This window comes from Microtus pennsylvanicus, chromosome 5, assembly GCF_037038515.1.
Source record: "Microtus pennsylvanicus isolate mMicPen1 chromosome 5, mMicPen1.hap1, whole genome shotgun sequence".
NCBI lineage: Eukaryota > Metazoa > Chordata > Mammalia > Rodentia > Cricetidae > Microtus > Microtus pennsylvanicus.
In genome coordinates this window covers 121,947,070-121,962,528 of record NC_134583.1, presented here as the reverse complement: position 1 = coordinate 121,962,528, position 15,459 = coordinate 121,947,070, and the positions used below count along the sequence as shown (strand labels likewise).

Below are 15,459 nucleotides of genomic sequence, written 5' to 3'. Positions count from 1 at the left end.
CTTAGTCAGAGGTAGAAATGTACACTGAATATGGTAAATTTATACAATATATATATATATCAATACATAAAAAATGTTTTAAACAGAGGCAGAAGCATGCATGCATACAATAGTCAATATAATTTAACTTTGTATTAATATACAAGAATCAATACCAATATATTTGTCTAAAAACAGTAACTCACAATTACAAATCTATTATCCCATCATCCAGTTCTATCCAGATGTGTTAGTACCTTCTGGTTGAAGGAAGGAAAATAGTTTGTTATTATAGAGTTTGCTGAGCTCTGATACTGCCCACTGTGGATCCACCTTGGGCAGGTGGGTAGATGGCGTGGGTGGTGTGGGTAGTGTGTAGTGGGGGATGAACCTGTACTCTGCATTCAACTGTCATCTAGTCTGTTTTATCTGTGAATGCCCTGGGATGTTCCTAGGTACCCATTTTTTCATAAAGTAACTCCCTTTATCTGCCAAGCAGAGGGCTTGTTATATCCCAGAGAGAAGCTGAAAGTAGGGCCAAGGGTGTGTCTGACTCAGATTGTGTCTGGATTTTTTTTTTCTTTGTGGTGTTAGCATGGGACTCAGAATAATCTACAGGCTATTGAGGGTGGTAATTCAAAGAGCAGAGGTTTGTAGTGCATTGGACACCCAGGCTGATCTGTGTCTAGGAGTTACAAGGAGGCGTGCTCTAATTTTGATCAGGGGTTGGGTTTGCCCCTTTATTGCCCCTTTATTCATTAGACACACCCACCTGAAGGGGGTTGTTGGTAAGGAGAAATTCGAGGGGCATCTTTACTTTTGCAGTGTAATACATCAACCAAGGAGTGGTTCAGATGTACACAGAATACCTTGACTATCCAACTGCAATCCAATGGGTTGCTTGACCTTGCCAAAGTCAACATGTGGAAAGCTCAAAACCCTCTCTCACAGGACCACGAGCATACTGATTCTTTTTGACTCTCCTGATTAGGAAGCACTTCGACCTGGGCATTCTTTCTTCTCTCCCCCACCTTAGTCTCCTATTCCACTTTTCAGGAGGAATGACATTTCTTTACTTGGGAGGCTCAGAGGTCTGCACACCTAGGCATGGACTCTCTTTTGCTCTCTATGCCTTAGTAAAAATTATGGTCACTGCTACAAGACCCTTTACTACTAACAACCCTTACATTTACTACTTTAACCCCAAAAGGAAGGCACAGAGAGGACAATATGAAAGGAGTAGTCGGGACAGACTGACACTTGGGCAGTGAAGCGCCCTCTTCGGAGGGGAAGTGAAAACAAGACGTCAGCTCTTACCCAAGATGGTACCGCAGTGCTATTTCAATCCCACTGGCCGCTTCCTGACCCTAGAGGGTTAAATCAGTAGGGTACAACGACCACCCCTTCCTCCTTTTCTCCCCCTCCCCCACCCCTTACCTTTAAAAAGTTAAAAATGTCTGCAGTCAAATCTCTTAAAGGGGCGGTGCTGGTGAACAGTGCTCTTGGCACGAGTTGCTGAGAAGGCTGGCTAGGGGCGTGAGTTCGCTCCACCAGCACCAAAACACTGAAAAAAAAATGCGAGCAAGCAAGCAAGAGCGAGCGAGCGAGAGCAAAAGAGAATAGGGGGGGAGAGAAGGGAAGGGGGGCGAGAGACACACATTTTAGATAAGGACAATTAGTCACCATCGAGACCCAGTAGGGAGAGAAGTTTAAATCAGAGGGATTTAATGAGGGTGATCTGTGCTTTCCCTGAAGCCATGTCCTCCAGCAGCTCCTGCCCCCCCTCGTGCCTAGCCCTGGTGGCTCTCTTTTTGGCTCTGTTGATCCATCTATCCCTCTCCTTCCAAGCTGGAGACAGGAGACTCTTGCCTGTAGACAGAACTACAGGTTTGAAGGAAAAGACCCTGATTCTACTTGATGTGAGCACCAAGAACCCAGTCAGGACAGTCAATGAGAACTTCCTCTCTCTGCAGCTGGATCCCTCCATCATTCATGATGGCTGGCTCGATTTCTTAAGGTAAGGCAGGGGCTTCGATGAATCATTTAAAAATTTAAGTACCCCCACCCCCATTCTCTTCCTATCCCCTACTCCAAAGGGGGAAGAAAAAGAGGAAGAAGAAGAGTAAGAAGGTGGAGGAGGAGAAGGAGAAGAGGAGGAGGTACAGCAGCAGCACCACCACCAGCAGCAGCAGAAGCAGCAACAGCAGCAGCAGCAGAAGCAGCAACAGCAGCAGCTAACCGATCTGTCTTTCAAAGAGAAAAAAAAAAGGAGGTTTCCCCCTCCTGGAATATTTGCTGTGAGGCTGTAACTAGTGATTGAGAAAAGCAATGTTTTCTATTAAGATGCACATGTTTGCAATGCAGAAGGCATTTCAGAAACTTATCAGTTATGACTGAAAAAATGTTGTGCTTACATATATCCACAATTAGTCTCCCTTTCTGAAAAAGAAACAAGAGGTTCAGGGAAGTTACAAAAGGGAAGATCTGGAACAACAAAGACTCCAGAGGAGTGGCTGTGTGTGTGAGAGAGAGCAGTGTGCGTGTGTCTGAGTGTTCAGTTGGTTTGCATGAAAGTGGAATTTGCCACGGAAAGATGGTTTCATCAGTTTCCACTCCTAGACAGAAAACGAATTTAAGGAGAGTCTTGAGCGGTGAGCAAGTTGGATTGGAGTTATTTTTTATTTTGTATCCTCTGCTGTCATTACCAGACTTGAGGACTTTGTAAGGCACTTTTTATAGATGGAGCCCTTCCCCCTCCGCCCTCTTCTTTGAGTTTTCCTTGGTAACTGCATAGTTTAGTTTTCCTTTACAGTGGGGAAAAAAAAGTCATTGCTCGGGTCATAGTCTATATTATACGCGACACATAAAGGTCCTAGAAACTCTCAGGGGAAAGCGTTGGGGGTTTTGAACCCGAACCCGGCAGTGGTGGATTAGCAAACCCGGAGGTTGAGATTCCCTAGCAATCTAGTTGGGTTCACCCTTTTCCCCAGTTGTTACTTTTCTGGCAATTGAGCAACCGCGATTCCTTCCCATCAGGGACAGTTGCAGGGAGGGGGTGTTGGAGAAAAAAAGAAAGAATACAAAAGAGAAAAGGGAGGAAAAACTTCTGCAATATCGAATATCCAAGTGTTAAGTTTTTGAAAATTCCCTTCAAGTTAGAGACGTCGGCTTGGGCTCTTTCAAAGAGCCTGGAGTGCCATTTCAGATCCAGGCTGCGTCCGGAACATCTTTAGTGAGCATTTTTCACTCATCGAGAAACTCGAGTTTTACTTTTCCGGGTGCACCCGCCCCTTAGCGCTCGGCCTCCAGTCTGCGGATGCAGCAGGTAGCTGTGGGCGCTGCTCTGAGCGCTCCTACAGGTCCTGGTAGCGTAGCCCATATACCCGGAGGTCGTCTCCGCCAAGGCGGAGGCCGTTTAGGGGTTCCAGAGGGTAGAGTTGTTGGGAGGGCGGGAACAGCGCTGCACTACCGGGTTTCATCCTTGAAAGCTTTTCTGTGCAGCAGAACGCTTCTCTGAATTCATCCAAATGTGTGGTGCAAAAGGGGTTTCCCTAAATGCACGCCCCACTTGCATTGCACTGCTCCAGCTGCCCGGACTCCGAGTTTCCTCTTCCTCCTCCTCCTTAAAGAAATGTCAGCTTGTTCGCGCTAAATATTTGCCTGCTGCAGAAAAATTCTGGAAGGCAGCTTTTCGGGGAAGAAGCCGTGGCGGGGCGCATTTGCATTGGTTGTGCAGGCTTTATCCGGAAGATTAGAAATGCCGCGTTTCCCTGGGGCCACACTTGCGCGGACGTCCCTTCTGCGCCCCGGCCCCCGCGACACCTTAACTGCGCCCACCCTGGAACTCGGTCCTGGAGAGCCCAGCCAAACCTTCGGGTCATCGGAACTCTCAGGGTAGACATGTATCTTCCCCACAAGTATCTGAAAGTGGAATTTCCGTTTATTTCTGTGCCCTTTGAATCTACCTCCTTTATGATACTCTTTAACGTCTCCATTTTGATTTGGATTCTCAGAACCTGAACCAGCAAAGCGTTAAAAACAATGTATAGACCCGGGACTCAACAGCTGGTTGCTTCAACATTAAGAGCATCTGCAGGGCTGGTTCCCTATTCCTTCCCAGAGTAGCAGTCTTTGGCTTTTAAAAAACCTGTCGATGGAAATTCCGAACTTGAATAGAAGCAAATGCTATTATTGTTCTGGTAATCAGAATTCCCCGACACACGAGTGTTCCAAAATTCGTCAAACCTTTTTTTTTTTTTCAAACCCAGCGCGCTACCAAACCGCTGCAAGTGGCAAGGAAAAAGAAAGATAAAGCCCCGTTGGGGCTAGGAGTCGTTTTTGTGTGTGTGTCGGGAGGAATGGGAGAATTCTATCTTTCTTAAGATCAAGTTGAATTATTTCAAGTGCCAAAAAGACAGGTTTTTACTGTGATTTATTTATTTATTTTTTCGCGGTAGGGGGGAGGGGGTGACTGGGAGGGCGTCCACTGAAAAGCAAGGGTTTATCCTGGGAACCCCTCTGTCTGCCTGAAGATTCGGGAAGCTACTAAGTTACAATGTAATTAATAGAATCAGAAAATCACTTTTGGCATTAAAAGCAATCCTCTTAACCTTAGGTCCTGTGCCTGGATTTAGAGAAAGTAGGCCAAGTTTCACCTTCTTGGAGGTTACTATGCCCGTGGGGGCAGAGAGGCAACGCGGACTTCAGATTGGAAATTTGGCAACAGTCAGGCCCGCGGTCCGTTCCCTGAGCGTCTGTGCCAGGAGCGCTTTCTTAGTAGTAGCAGAAGCCAGCCAGTTGCGTCTTGCCCCCAAGTTCGCCGCACAAATGCCCCTACCTCAACACAGGGAACAAACACATCTTCAACCCTTCAGAAGGCAGTTCTTAGGGCATCCAGGTGTCGGTGGGAGGGTGCAGCTGTGGCCTGCAGAGGTCAGGAAGAACAGCCCCAGGGAATCCTGAGGCTGAGGGGAAACCGGACAGCAGAGCCGGTTCACCGGAGCCGCCCCAGAGCAGCCCGCTGCCTGCTCGGACTGCAAGCTGGAGCGGGTTTAGATAATAAATCTCCCGCCGGGTCTCCTGCAGGGAGTGAGAAGGGGCCTTGCTCCCTGACCGGTGCGTTCTAGCCTTCTCCCGGGATCCTTTCCTCTCTCTCTTTCTCTACCCCTGCAGCTCCAAGCGTCTGGTGACTCTGGCCCGGGGACTCTCGCCCGCCTTTCTGCGCTTCGGGGGCAAAAGGACGGATTTCCTGCAGTTCCAGAACCTGAGAAATCCGGCGAAAAGCCGCGGGGGCCCGGGCCCAGATTACTATCTCAAAAACTATGAGGATGGTGAGAAATTTGGTCCCAATTCTGAGTGGAAATTGGGGGTGTGAACAAGCACTCTGCCGTGTGTGTGTGTGTGTGTGTGTGTGTGTGTGTGTGTGTGTGTGTGTGTGTGTGTGTGATTTGGAACAGAGCCTGTTTGAAGTTCCCCTGAAAAACTACAGCAGCAGGAGGCTAGGGTTCACTAGGAGAGGACTCCTGAGGTGACTATGCAAAGAGATCTCCCCAGTTGTCCATAGCCTGGCTGTCTGCTTTTGTGCTGGGCGGTAGAGTCTCCAAAGTCCTGGAACCTGTAGGCCATACTTCTTTGGGCCAGGTCTGAGTGTTTTTGTTTTTTGTTTTGTTTTTCCCTTTTGAGAAAATTGAGCCAGGTTCCCAGATTATTGAGGAGCCAGGCAGGCACACTTTATTCCTAAAATTCTAGGCACATGTACCTTTTGTTTGTCTTATTTCGTCTTTTCCTGGAATGGGAAATAGAAATTTAACCTTTTTTGAAGCCCACTCTAAAATTTAATGGAATAATACCTCTTAGATTGTTCCACTGTGAGGAAGGTTTCTCCCTTCTTTGGACTGCCTAATCAGTAGTCACATGTTTCTCTCAGTTTAACAGTGGCATTGCAGATGTTAGCTTTCTTTACAGCCAGAATCAGATAGATGAGTTAAGGCTTGCAAAGACTTTGAAAGCTCCAAATTCTTGTGTGAGAAGTCAATCATTTTAAATTTAAACAATTTTGGTTTTATTGGAAATGAATGAAAATGATACTTAAAATTTTTCTATAAAGGTTTGGTGTTAATGTCTATGAAGTTTTCTTTCAGAGATAGGTGACAATTGTAGCATCTTCAGTTACCGTTTGTCAAAGTTGGTAGCAGAGGCATTAGTGTCTTTTTCAAGGGCATTCTCTCTCTTTCGTGCCCCCCCCCCCCGTGCTGCTGTTCCTTCTCATAGTATTTATTATTACTGCTGTTGTTATTATCAGCTTTAAGGGACTGGGCACAGGTTTTCAGAGACCTTGCGATTTTGTTACAACTTCTTAGAAATCACCTGAAAAAGGAGATGTTCTTGTCATTGTGGGATCCACTGAATGAGACTTTTGGAGAAGTATTAGGATCTTTTCCAAGGGTAGGGTGGCTGATGATCTTTTGCTTAGAGTAGACAGAGGGCAAGATTACAGCTTGTTGAGTTTGAAGCATTGCTAAGACTTACTCTTTTGAAACATTTGCCCAAGAGTGAAGGTATTTAAGAATTCATCTCTTCAAAGGTAAAATCATTGCTATAAAATATGAACTGCGTGTAGAATCTGCTGTCACTCAGTATGAGGCAAGGAAAGGTAAAAGACAATCTGCATAGCATCTCTGGTGGTGGTATGACCCAGGGTCTCATTGCTCTCAGGGTCACTGTCAGTTCCGGCATCAGAAAGAAGAGGGATGTATTGATGATTTTCCTGATGAGATAGTTTTTGTTCAAATTCATTAAAACTTCTTCCTCTTTAGTTTGTGGAAAAACATGTGAAACCTCCAGAAATTGCTGGAAGGAGAAAAAGAATAGTATATGTTTTAGAAATTGATCTTTTCTTTAAACCTTGAATTTAAAATTCTGTCAACCCTTTACTGAGTATAGTGAATTCTGCTTCAAGTGTAGAATGCAATTTATTTCCCTTTATAAAAGGAGGAAGTGGGCATCATGAGGAGAAAAGGAATTGGCAGACAGATTTGTCTGTAAAACTTCGCAGAATTAAAAACAAAAACAAAACAACCATCAAACCAGAGGAATAGAAAAGTCTGTTCACTTTCAGACCCTCTTCTACTTCAGAGTTAATATAGCATCATCCAAGATGAACTTTCTCCAACCTAATACTGAACACCTATAGGAGTATAATTTTCATGCCTGAGGGAGAGAGTTCTCCTACCTTTAGTTTTTCTTTTTTGCCTGCAAATTTCTTCTGACCTTTTTTTTCTAAGTATTCTGCAGATATTTACAGTGATACTTGTATATTTTTAAAGACACATACCTTCAAAATAACTTGTCTTTGGCATGGGCACCAACTCCACAGACTACCTGGATTTAATTCTTTTAAAACCTTCTTTAAAGTCAGCCTTTCCAGACCCTAATCTGTTTTATTGCTCCTAGCTGAACTCCTTCTGATTTATGTCCCCCTGGTAATAGGATGCTATGAACTATATCAGCAGTGGAGGAGAGTAGGAATGTCCTATTCTTGCCCTTTGGTTCTCACATATCCCTAAATCACCCATATTGTCTTTGTTGTTAAATGTTACATTGCGGAATTTAAGACAAAAATATTTTTGGTATAATAACAATTTTACTAGCGTCTGTTTTCTTGTCACTTTTCATTCAATGATAATTGTAATCATCACAGACATCTCAAAATAATTAGATTCTTTTAGTAAATAGCTCTGCATTACATAGTTGACCATCAAGGTACTTATTAAAATATATTCAGGTTCAGGCCACACCAGTCAGAAGAACAAATGACTTGTCTAGTGGAGAAAACAGGGCATTGAAATCACTTATTGTGCCAGGCTGGGCCCAACATTTGTGACTAAAATAAAAACCTGTGCAAAATATAAATAAAAATACTATTACCTGAAAAATATTCACTTAAACATGATATTGAATAACAATGTACTCACAAATGAAGTATGAAAACCGATGATATAGTGAAGAAAATGTGGAACTTGGGCTTAGAAAGCTCAGACTGTACGCCTGGATCTAACACTTAAGCCTGTGTGGCACTGGCTTACTGTTTCTCAGTAACGCTGGATGATGATAATTCCTGCTGTGCATGTTTTTCTGTGAAGATTATAAAAAGTAATCTGTAAATATTTTGTTTATGGCAAAGCACTATAAGAAGGCTAAAGTCTCTTACAGCATTTACATTTAATGTTGTAAAGTGGTAGTGAGTAGTGATTAAGCTTGAGAAAGATTGAAGTCAGTGTGAAAGGAGTTTGGCTTAGGGATCATTTGAGAGTATTAAAAGACTATAGGGACACTTTAAGATAAGATGCCAAAGAAGCCTTGTGTGTGTGTGATGATTAGAGAAGAGATTAACTCTTCGTTTTATGATATACTAACATTAAACTGAAATGCAGCTCCTGCTTGGGCAAAATCCATATTTTTCTAGTTAATTCACTCATATTGTTACTCTGTTATGAATTTTCTCTTGAATTAATATGCAATTAATAAGTCATGTTGCTTCTATTTTTCAAATACTTCTTAAGCACAGTAGAACAATTGCACTTTCTTGAACTTTGTGAAGCCATTGTTTTTATATCAATTTGGTACAATCAATTTGGCACTTTGCTCTGTGCTGGGGCAATTTGAATTTCACATATGCATAGTAATGTGGAGGAAGTAAAACAATGATTTTTAAAAAAACTCTGTGAATCTCACGTTTTCCTAACTTTCTCTTGTCTGTGTGTTGTATTGTACTTGTTCCCCACAACAGAATGGGTGAATATTTTCTTCTTAGGTCTGTTTTGGTCTAGCCTTCCCCTCTTTATTATGTCTTTAGTGTTCTTTATTTGTACAACCACCCTCTTTTTATGGCTATAACGATATCTGTAATGAAGATGTACACCATTTATTATGCATATTAAGAATGAAATGTCTAAAATTTTATGTTTATCATGTTACATTCTTTTTTTATTTGCTAAAAGCCTTGATTATTTGTGGATTGCTTATATAAACTTTTCAAATTCTTCAACATGGTGTTTAAAGCTTTTCCTACCCAATATTTCTGTGTATTTTTTAATATGGCCTTCCTTGATTATTCAGATCTCCCTAAAGTACCTTTTTGTCTCAAATATATGTCCTCTTTTTTTGACTAGCATATTTCTGCTTGAATGTCTTTCTCTTGGCTCTGTTCAAATCTTACACTACCACACTTGGTTCTTAAAGGGATATTGCAATACTCTTTATTTGTACAGTCTCTTTTGATCAGGAAGTTCCAAGCGATCTCTTCTTATTCTGGAAGGCATGCTTTTATTCTTTATGCTCTTTTGGCTCTTTCTATCTCTTCTTGACATGTAACTTCCCATATATAAATGTTTGGTTCACCTTTTCAACTGAAATGCAAAGTATAGGAGGATATTGTAGCTAAATGTCATATGATAGATCTTCAGTAAACACTCACAGGTACTTTATTATTTAGCAAATATTTCCAGTAGTTCAATAGTTCTGTGAAAATCTCTAGGAAGATAAAAGTGACCAATGAAGCAATGAGTCAAGATATATGTAAAGATTCTTCATTCTTTTGCCTCCATTGCGTGTTCCCAGGAAGTTCATTTTAAATGCTATTTTAGTAACTCTTTCATTATTTCAGGTACATATACAGACATTTTATTTTTGTCCATCAAGTTGTCTTGGTTCCAGGCTATGCATTAAGTCTAACTTCACCATTAAATTTAAAGCTTTGCATTGGGAAGGAAGTAATGTTACTATACATACTTTTTTTTTGTCTTGAATTTTGCTTTTCTTTGTTTTCTTTCTGTAGTTCCTTTGTCTGTTTTGTAGCTATTGATATAATAGTGTTTTTTTTCACAATTTCATATACTTTTAGTCTTCATTTCTTGAAGTCTTTTCAGAGAACTTCTACTATTATAAACAATGAATTTGAACATACATTGTTAAACTCTAAGACATGGTACAAATATTATTATTGTTCTATTTTCTTTAGGGAGTTTTTCAGTTTTCATGAAGATCAAGTAGTTAGTTCCTCTTCTTTCTGTTCTCATTTCATCAGTAGAGACACATGACATAGGAGTAGCACAGCTGTCAAAATACACACATTGTCTTGAACTTGCACAGTATTCATTATCTCATTTTATTTCACACAATGTTTCCTGAAACTCAGTTAATAAAAACATTATTAAATACTTACTTTGGGTTTAACTTTATCTTAATCAATAAAAACCAGAATAGAAAATGATAGTGTCCTAAATTTCCATTTGAATATTAGTATTAATTGCTTTTGGGGAAAATCCATAATTCAGTGTTGAAATAAATAAGCCAAACTTTAAAGCAAAACAGGCTATATACACCACCTTGTAGTATTTATTAACAAAGGATAGTGCCCTTTCAGTATATGTTCATAGATTCTCTTTCTGTGTGAAAAGTAACAGCAAGACAACATAGAATTAGCATCTGAGGAGAATAAATTAGTATTTATTATAAGACTTTGGTGCAAATCAGGTTGAGTTTGTGAATGATGATAGATCTTAGAGACATAAAGGCCAGGAGAAAAGGCATTTAGCTTGAGAGAGCATGGGGTGTAGTTGGACAGTAAGAGATTTTCTGGAAAAGTATATTAGAAATTATTTTTTAAAATCTTACTTCATGTACCAGAACTGTATCAGATTCTTTTCTAGAGAAGCGTATTTCTACATTTTTGTTAATTATAAAAAGTTTGTAATTAAAGAGAAGTACATGTTATAAAGGATTCCAAACAAATTCATGTTGCTAGAAATTATATCTAAATTGGCTTTATGGTGTTCAAAAGCATTTTTGGTAGACATGAAATAATTTCTTCACTTTCCCTTTCTATCTTCCACATTTTTTCCCTAGCCCCTACCCTGTTGACCACCTCATATTTCCTTCATGGTTCTGGGGCATGTGACTCTGGGTCGTGGTATATATTAGGTAAGAATTCTACCAGTGAGCTATTAATATAGCCCAGCTTAAGGGCACATTGAATGATGTCTGCCATTAAATTTGCAGGCATGAACTCTACTTCTATGTGTGAGATTCACAGAGATTTCATTATTAGTCTTGGTTCTTATAGCAATTGTGTACTATTGGGATTGGTGTTAATTCTTCTGAAAACTTCCTGAATTTTAAAATGAAGAAGGTTAACTCTGTAGTCTCTATATAGTGTCTGATTCTAGTATTCTGTGAAATACAGACTTTTTCAGGCTCATAAGATACACCAGAAAAATAGTTATAAGAACAAAAAAGGAGATAACCATAGGTCAAAGGATTTAGAAAAAGCTTTTAAGGTTGTTATAGTTCAGAGAAGGTAATTAATTAAGTGAGAGTTGAATTATCAGAAGAGGGACCTAGGTGAAGGGGTTTTACCTGGTTTTAGGGTAAATAATAAAGCTAATAATAGTTATTGACCTCTGTCCTACTTTGCTTTCTATTGCTCTGATAAAAATACCATGACCAGAATTTAATTGGGAAGGATAGGGTTTGTTTATTTTATATGTCCTGAACACAATAGATCACCAAGGGACATCAGGACAGGAATTCAAGGAAGAAACCTGGAGGCAGGAACTAAAGCAGAGATCATGAACAAACATTGATTACTGGCATAATGTCCATGACTTGCTTAGCCTGCTTTCTTATACAACCAAGGACCACCTGCCCATGGCTGACACCACACATAGTGGGCTGAGCCCTTATACACCAATTGTTAATCAAGAAAATGCCCCACAGACACGCCCACTGGGCAGTCTGATGGAGGTAGTTTCTCAGTTTGGATTCTTTCCTCTCAGGTATGCCTAGGTTTGTGTCAGTTAGTAACCTTTTACTGTGTTGTACAAGGTCAGATGTAGAGTAGTTAGCACACCAGGATTAAAACATAGCCCTCCACTCATCACAGTGTGTTTACTTATTGAATTTGCTCATCCATTCACTTTTCTGGAATCTGAATCAAGCCATATATTAAATCTTGTGGAGCATTAAAAAAACTATGTATCATAAGCATATTAAAAGGTCTTGCAGGTTAGGTCACAAGATGGTTGTTAGATACACAATGAAAAGATAATTACAGGGGATTAGAAGAATACTTGGAAGAGATGATGATTGTCATCTTTTAGGAAGCACTGAAGGAGTAGAATAAACATATTAGTGTGGACGGGTCTTATGGTTTCCATTGCAGTGAGAATGTCTTGGAAGATATATATTGAAGAAGAGGTGGAGATAGATCAGCTGTCATACTGAGGTAAGGGATAGCAGCAAAAACAGAGACAAAAATTTTTGAAAAAATATTGTAAAAACTTTAAAATTGTTGGGTAATTTTAGATTTTGGTTTATTTTTTCTTTAAGTTCTAGGTGTAGTGGAAATTTGTGAAGGAAAAGGGAACTGATAAGGGTGAGATTTCAAGAAAGACTTGTTTCTGTTATTTTTTTAAATCTTTCTTCTCAGTTGAGATTTGTTAAATTCCATAGACAACCTTTTAAATAGTTGAAATTACAAACCAAAGGAACCAAGAGGTTGCATTTTCCACATTGTCTCAGGGCTGTTTAAGTAACCATGCTAGAATTGGATGACATGGTTGATTCCAGGACAGTCTCACTTCAGATTATGATTTTCCCCACTCATTCCTAACAGTGGACAGGGATGAGTTCTTGTGTCCTGTGGTAGTAGGTTGATCACTTATCTGTGAGACTGAAATGACACTGTGGTATTGTTAGAGGCATGTCTGCTTGTATGTGTGCTGGAGTTTCAGTTTAGCCCTAGATGTTTCCATGTTTTTGAAGTATTCTTTATCTGACAAGCTCAAAATATAAAAAAAGATTGCAGAATGGCATTCTTACAGATTTAGGAGTCAAATTCCAGGTACCATTTAGATTTAGGACTTGAGCCTGGGGTAAGGGTATGAGTGCAGAGGATATCCAGATGATAGAGGAGATTTTGAGAGTGCCCCATGAGAATCCAAAATCACTGCTGAGATTTCCAACGAATAATTCAAAAGTTTTTCAAAGAAGGCATTAATTGCCTGTTACAGTACACCGCACAAAAGGGAGGGGTGTGCATTTCGTTTGCTGTGGAGGAGGCCCGTGGTGAGTAAGGAGGACTGAAAGCTAGAACTTGAGCTTTCTGGTGACACAGTCATTAAACTATAATTCTTGAAAAATACATGTAGTCACCACTAAGATAAAGCTTTTTCTATCTTTCATTGGTTTGAGATAGGTATGCTATTCTCAATGGGGTGTTTATTTTCTTACAATTATTGGAAAAACAGATTGTAGATTTACTTGCCCAGCTGTTAGAAGCTCCTGTGGAAGGGTAGGCTTTAAGCAAATCTGGTGAGATTTAGATTCAAAAGCAACACCAGGCCAGACTTAGCCAAATTCAAGTCTGAAGGTGAAACGGAACATGTAACATAAAACCATTGGAAAAATAAATGCTATTGTTTCTTAGAACATTTGTAAAAACCAGTGACTGGCACCCAAGTCCAAAGGTCAGGATTTTCAACAGAAAACTTACACTTATTAAATGTCTTCACTAGGGGTTTTTGTGTTAGTAGATGACTGAGGTCTTTTGTTTCTCTGTTTTCCTCATGGCACTAAAGTAGAAATTTAGAAAGCTTTAAAAATGAAATTTCTCATAGAAGTTATAACCACAGGTTTTAAGTTTTCATCACCTAAATGTGGAGCTGAACAATTGAAAACGCGGAGTGGGGGTAGAAAAGAGAGCTGAAGACACATGTGGTGTGTATCAAAAACCAGTGTAAATCAGGAAGGTGCGCTAAGGGGATTTCCTGTGTTACAGGATGGCTGAAGTAGCCTCCACTTTCCATCAGTAGACTGCAAGGAAGCTGCTGGCCTTCCTGACACCTGGGAGACACCTTTGCCCTTTATTTGACACTGTGTTTCTGTGAAGCTGCAATCCACATTTTGCCACAAGAAGGAACCTTGTCCTGAGGATAATGTGCTCTTTGATTACAGCAGGTGCCTGCCTGTGCTATGGGACTCAGGCTAGCAGTTCTCAGTCTGTTCATGTCAGCTCTGCTGCAGAAGGATTTATTTCTTGGGTTCTAAGTAATATTGTTTTTTGAATACTAAAATGTCCCAGCTACTGGGCACTGCAAAGCTCTTCAGAGGTGATCAATTTGGTTCTCATTACCCAATGGAGCAGTACTACTTACTAATTGTCTCAATGATTTAAGATTGGAGGAGTTAATCATGGCTCCCCACATCTGAATTAGCCAGGGAAGTTTTAAAAATTTTCGGTTCTAGGCAAATTAAGTCAATATCTGGGAAGGAGCTTCAACATTACAATATAGAAACCAAGCAATTTTCCTGTGGTCTGAAGTACAGACCTGTACAAGAATCTCTGGGTGAAGTGGTTTGTGTATGGTACCTTGGCTATACAGAATACCGAATCTAGAACCCAGGTGTAGCCAGGTATTTTAGAATCCCTAAATTTATGGTGTGCATATGCATTATTTGGGGATTTGGTTAAAAGTGAGTTGCCACCTTCTGACACGTTTCCATGTGATTTTTATGCTACCAGCTTGCAGACCATATCGGAGCGGCAAAGCTTGACTCTATGGATACTAACATTAATATCTTGATGCTAGCCAGAAGGAAAAAATGTTCACTGAAAGGCAACAATAGTTGTGAACTGGTTGGATCTTCCCATCCAGTTTCCTTTAGCTGTGGTGGTAGGCTGGTTAAATGTACTGTTTTCATTGGGCTATTGTTGGCTTTCCCAGGGCTGCATCATCTGACTAAAGTTATTACTTTGTTCTTGAAACTCTTGGAATATCAAGTGTAGTGAAACTTTCTTTCAATGAAATGTCGTCCAGGCAATTTCATCTAGTAGAGATGTCGATATTGTTAAACTGGCCAGTCATTCAAACTCCTTTCCCTTTATTAACTAATTTTACTATTGAATGTATACATCATATGTGTGTAAACATGCATGTCACCATGTGCAGGTGGAAGCCAGATGAGAACTTAAGGGAGTTGGTTTTCTCTTTCACTTTTACATGGTTCCTGGGTATCAAATTCAGGTTCTTAGGGTTTCACACTCAATGCCTTTACCCACCAGCCACCTCACCAACCCATTTACTTCTTAAAGGAGGCAAAACAGGAGTTCAGATAAATGAAGCATTTTAAAAATTCAGGCATTTTCAGAGCTAAATCTTCATTTAATTGAGTACCTGCTATTACTATGTACCAGCCCTTCAATAGACTCCTCTTCTAGACCCTAAAAATGAGGAAGACATTGTTCTTGAACTTTAAGAGCTCATACTTTAGTGGGAAAAAGACATAGACTCAATAATGGTACAATAAATACAAACAGGCATTTCTGAGGAAAAAATAAAGTGTTCTGAAATAGTTGAGGAAGACTTCAAAAAGTACCACCAGATAAATTTACTGTTGTTTCTGATTGTTGAGAATGTTTGT

The 15,459-nt window shown here is 40.2% G+C and overlaps 1 protein-coding gene across 1 annotated transcript in view; it reads left to right on the top strand.

Moving 5' to 3' along the window:
• The first annotated feature begins 4,650 nt into the window (after window positions 1–4,650).
• Window positions 4,651–15,459, top strand: part of LOC142851421 (inactive heparanase-2-like) — an 87,673-nt gene continuing 76,864 nt past the window's right edge. Inside the window, exons 1-2 of the mRNA XM_075975264.1 lie at window positions 4,651–4,793; window positions 5,152–5,309. Of these exons, the coding sequence (XP_075831379.1) occupies window positions 4,651–4,793; window positions 5,152–5,309 (301 nt within the window). The remainder of the gene's footprint in view (window positions 4,794–5,151; window positions 5,310–15,459) is intronic.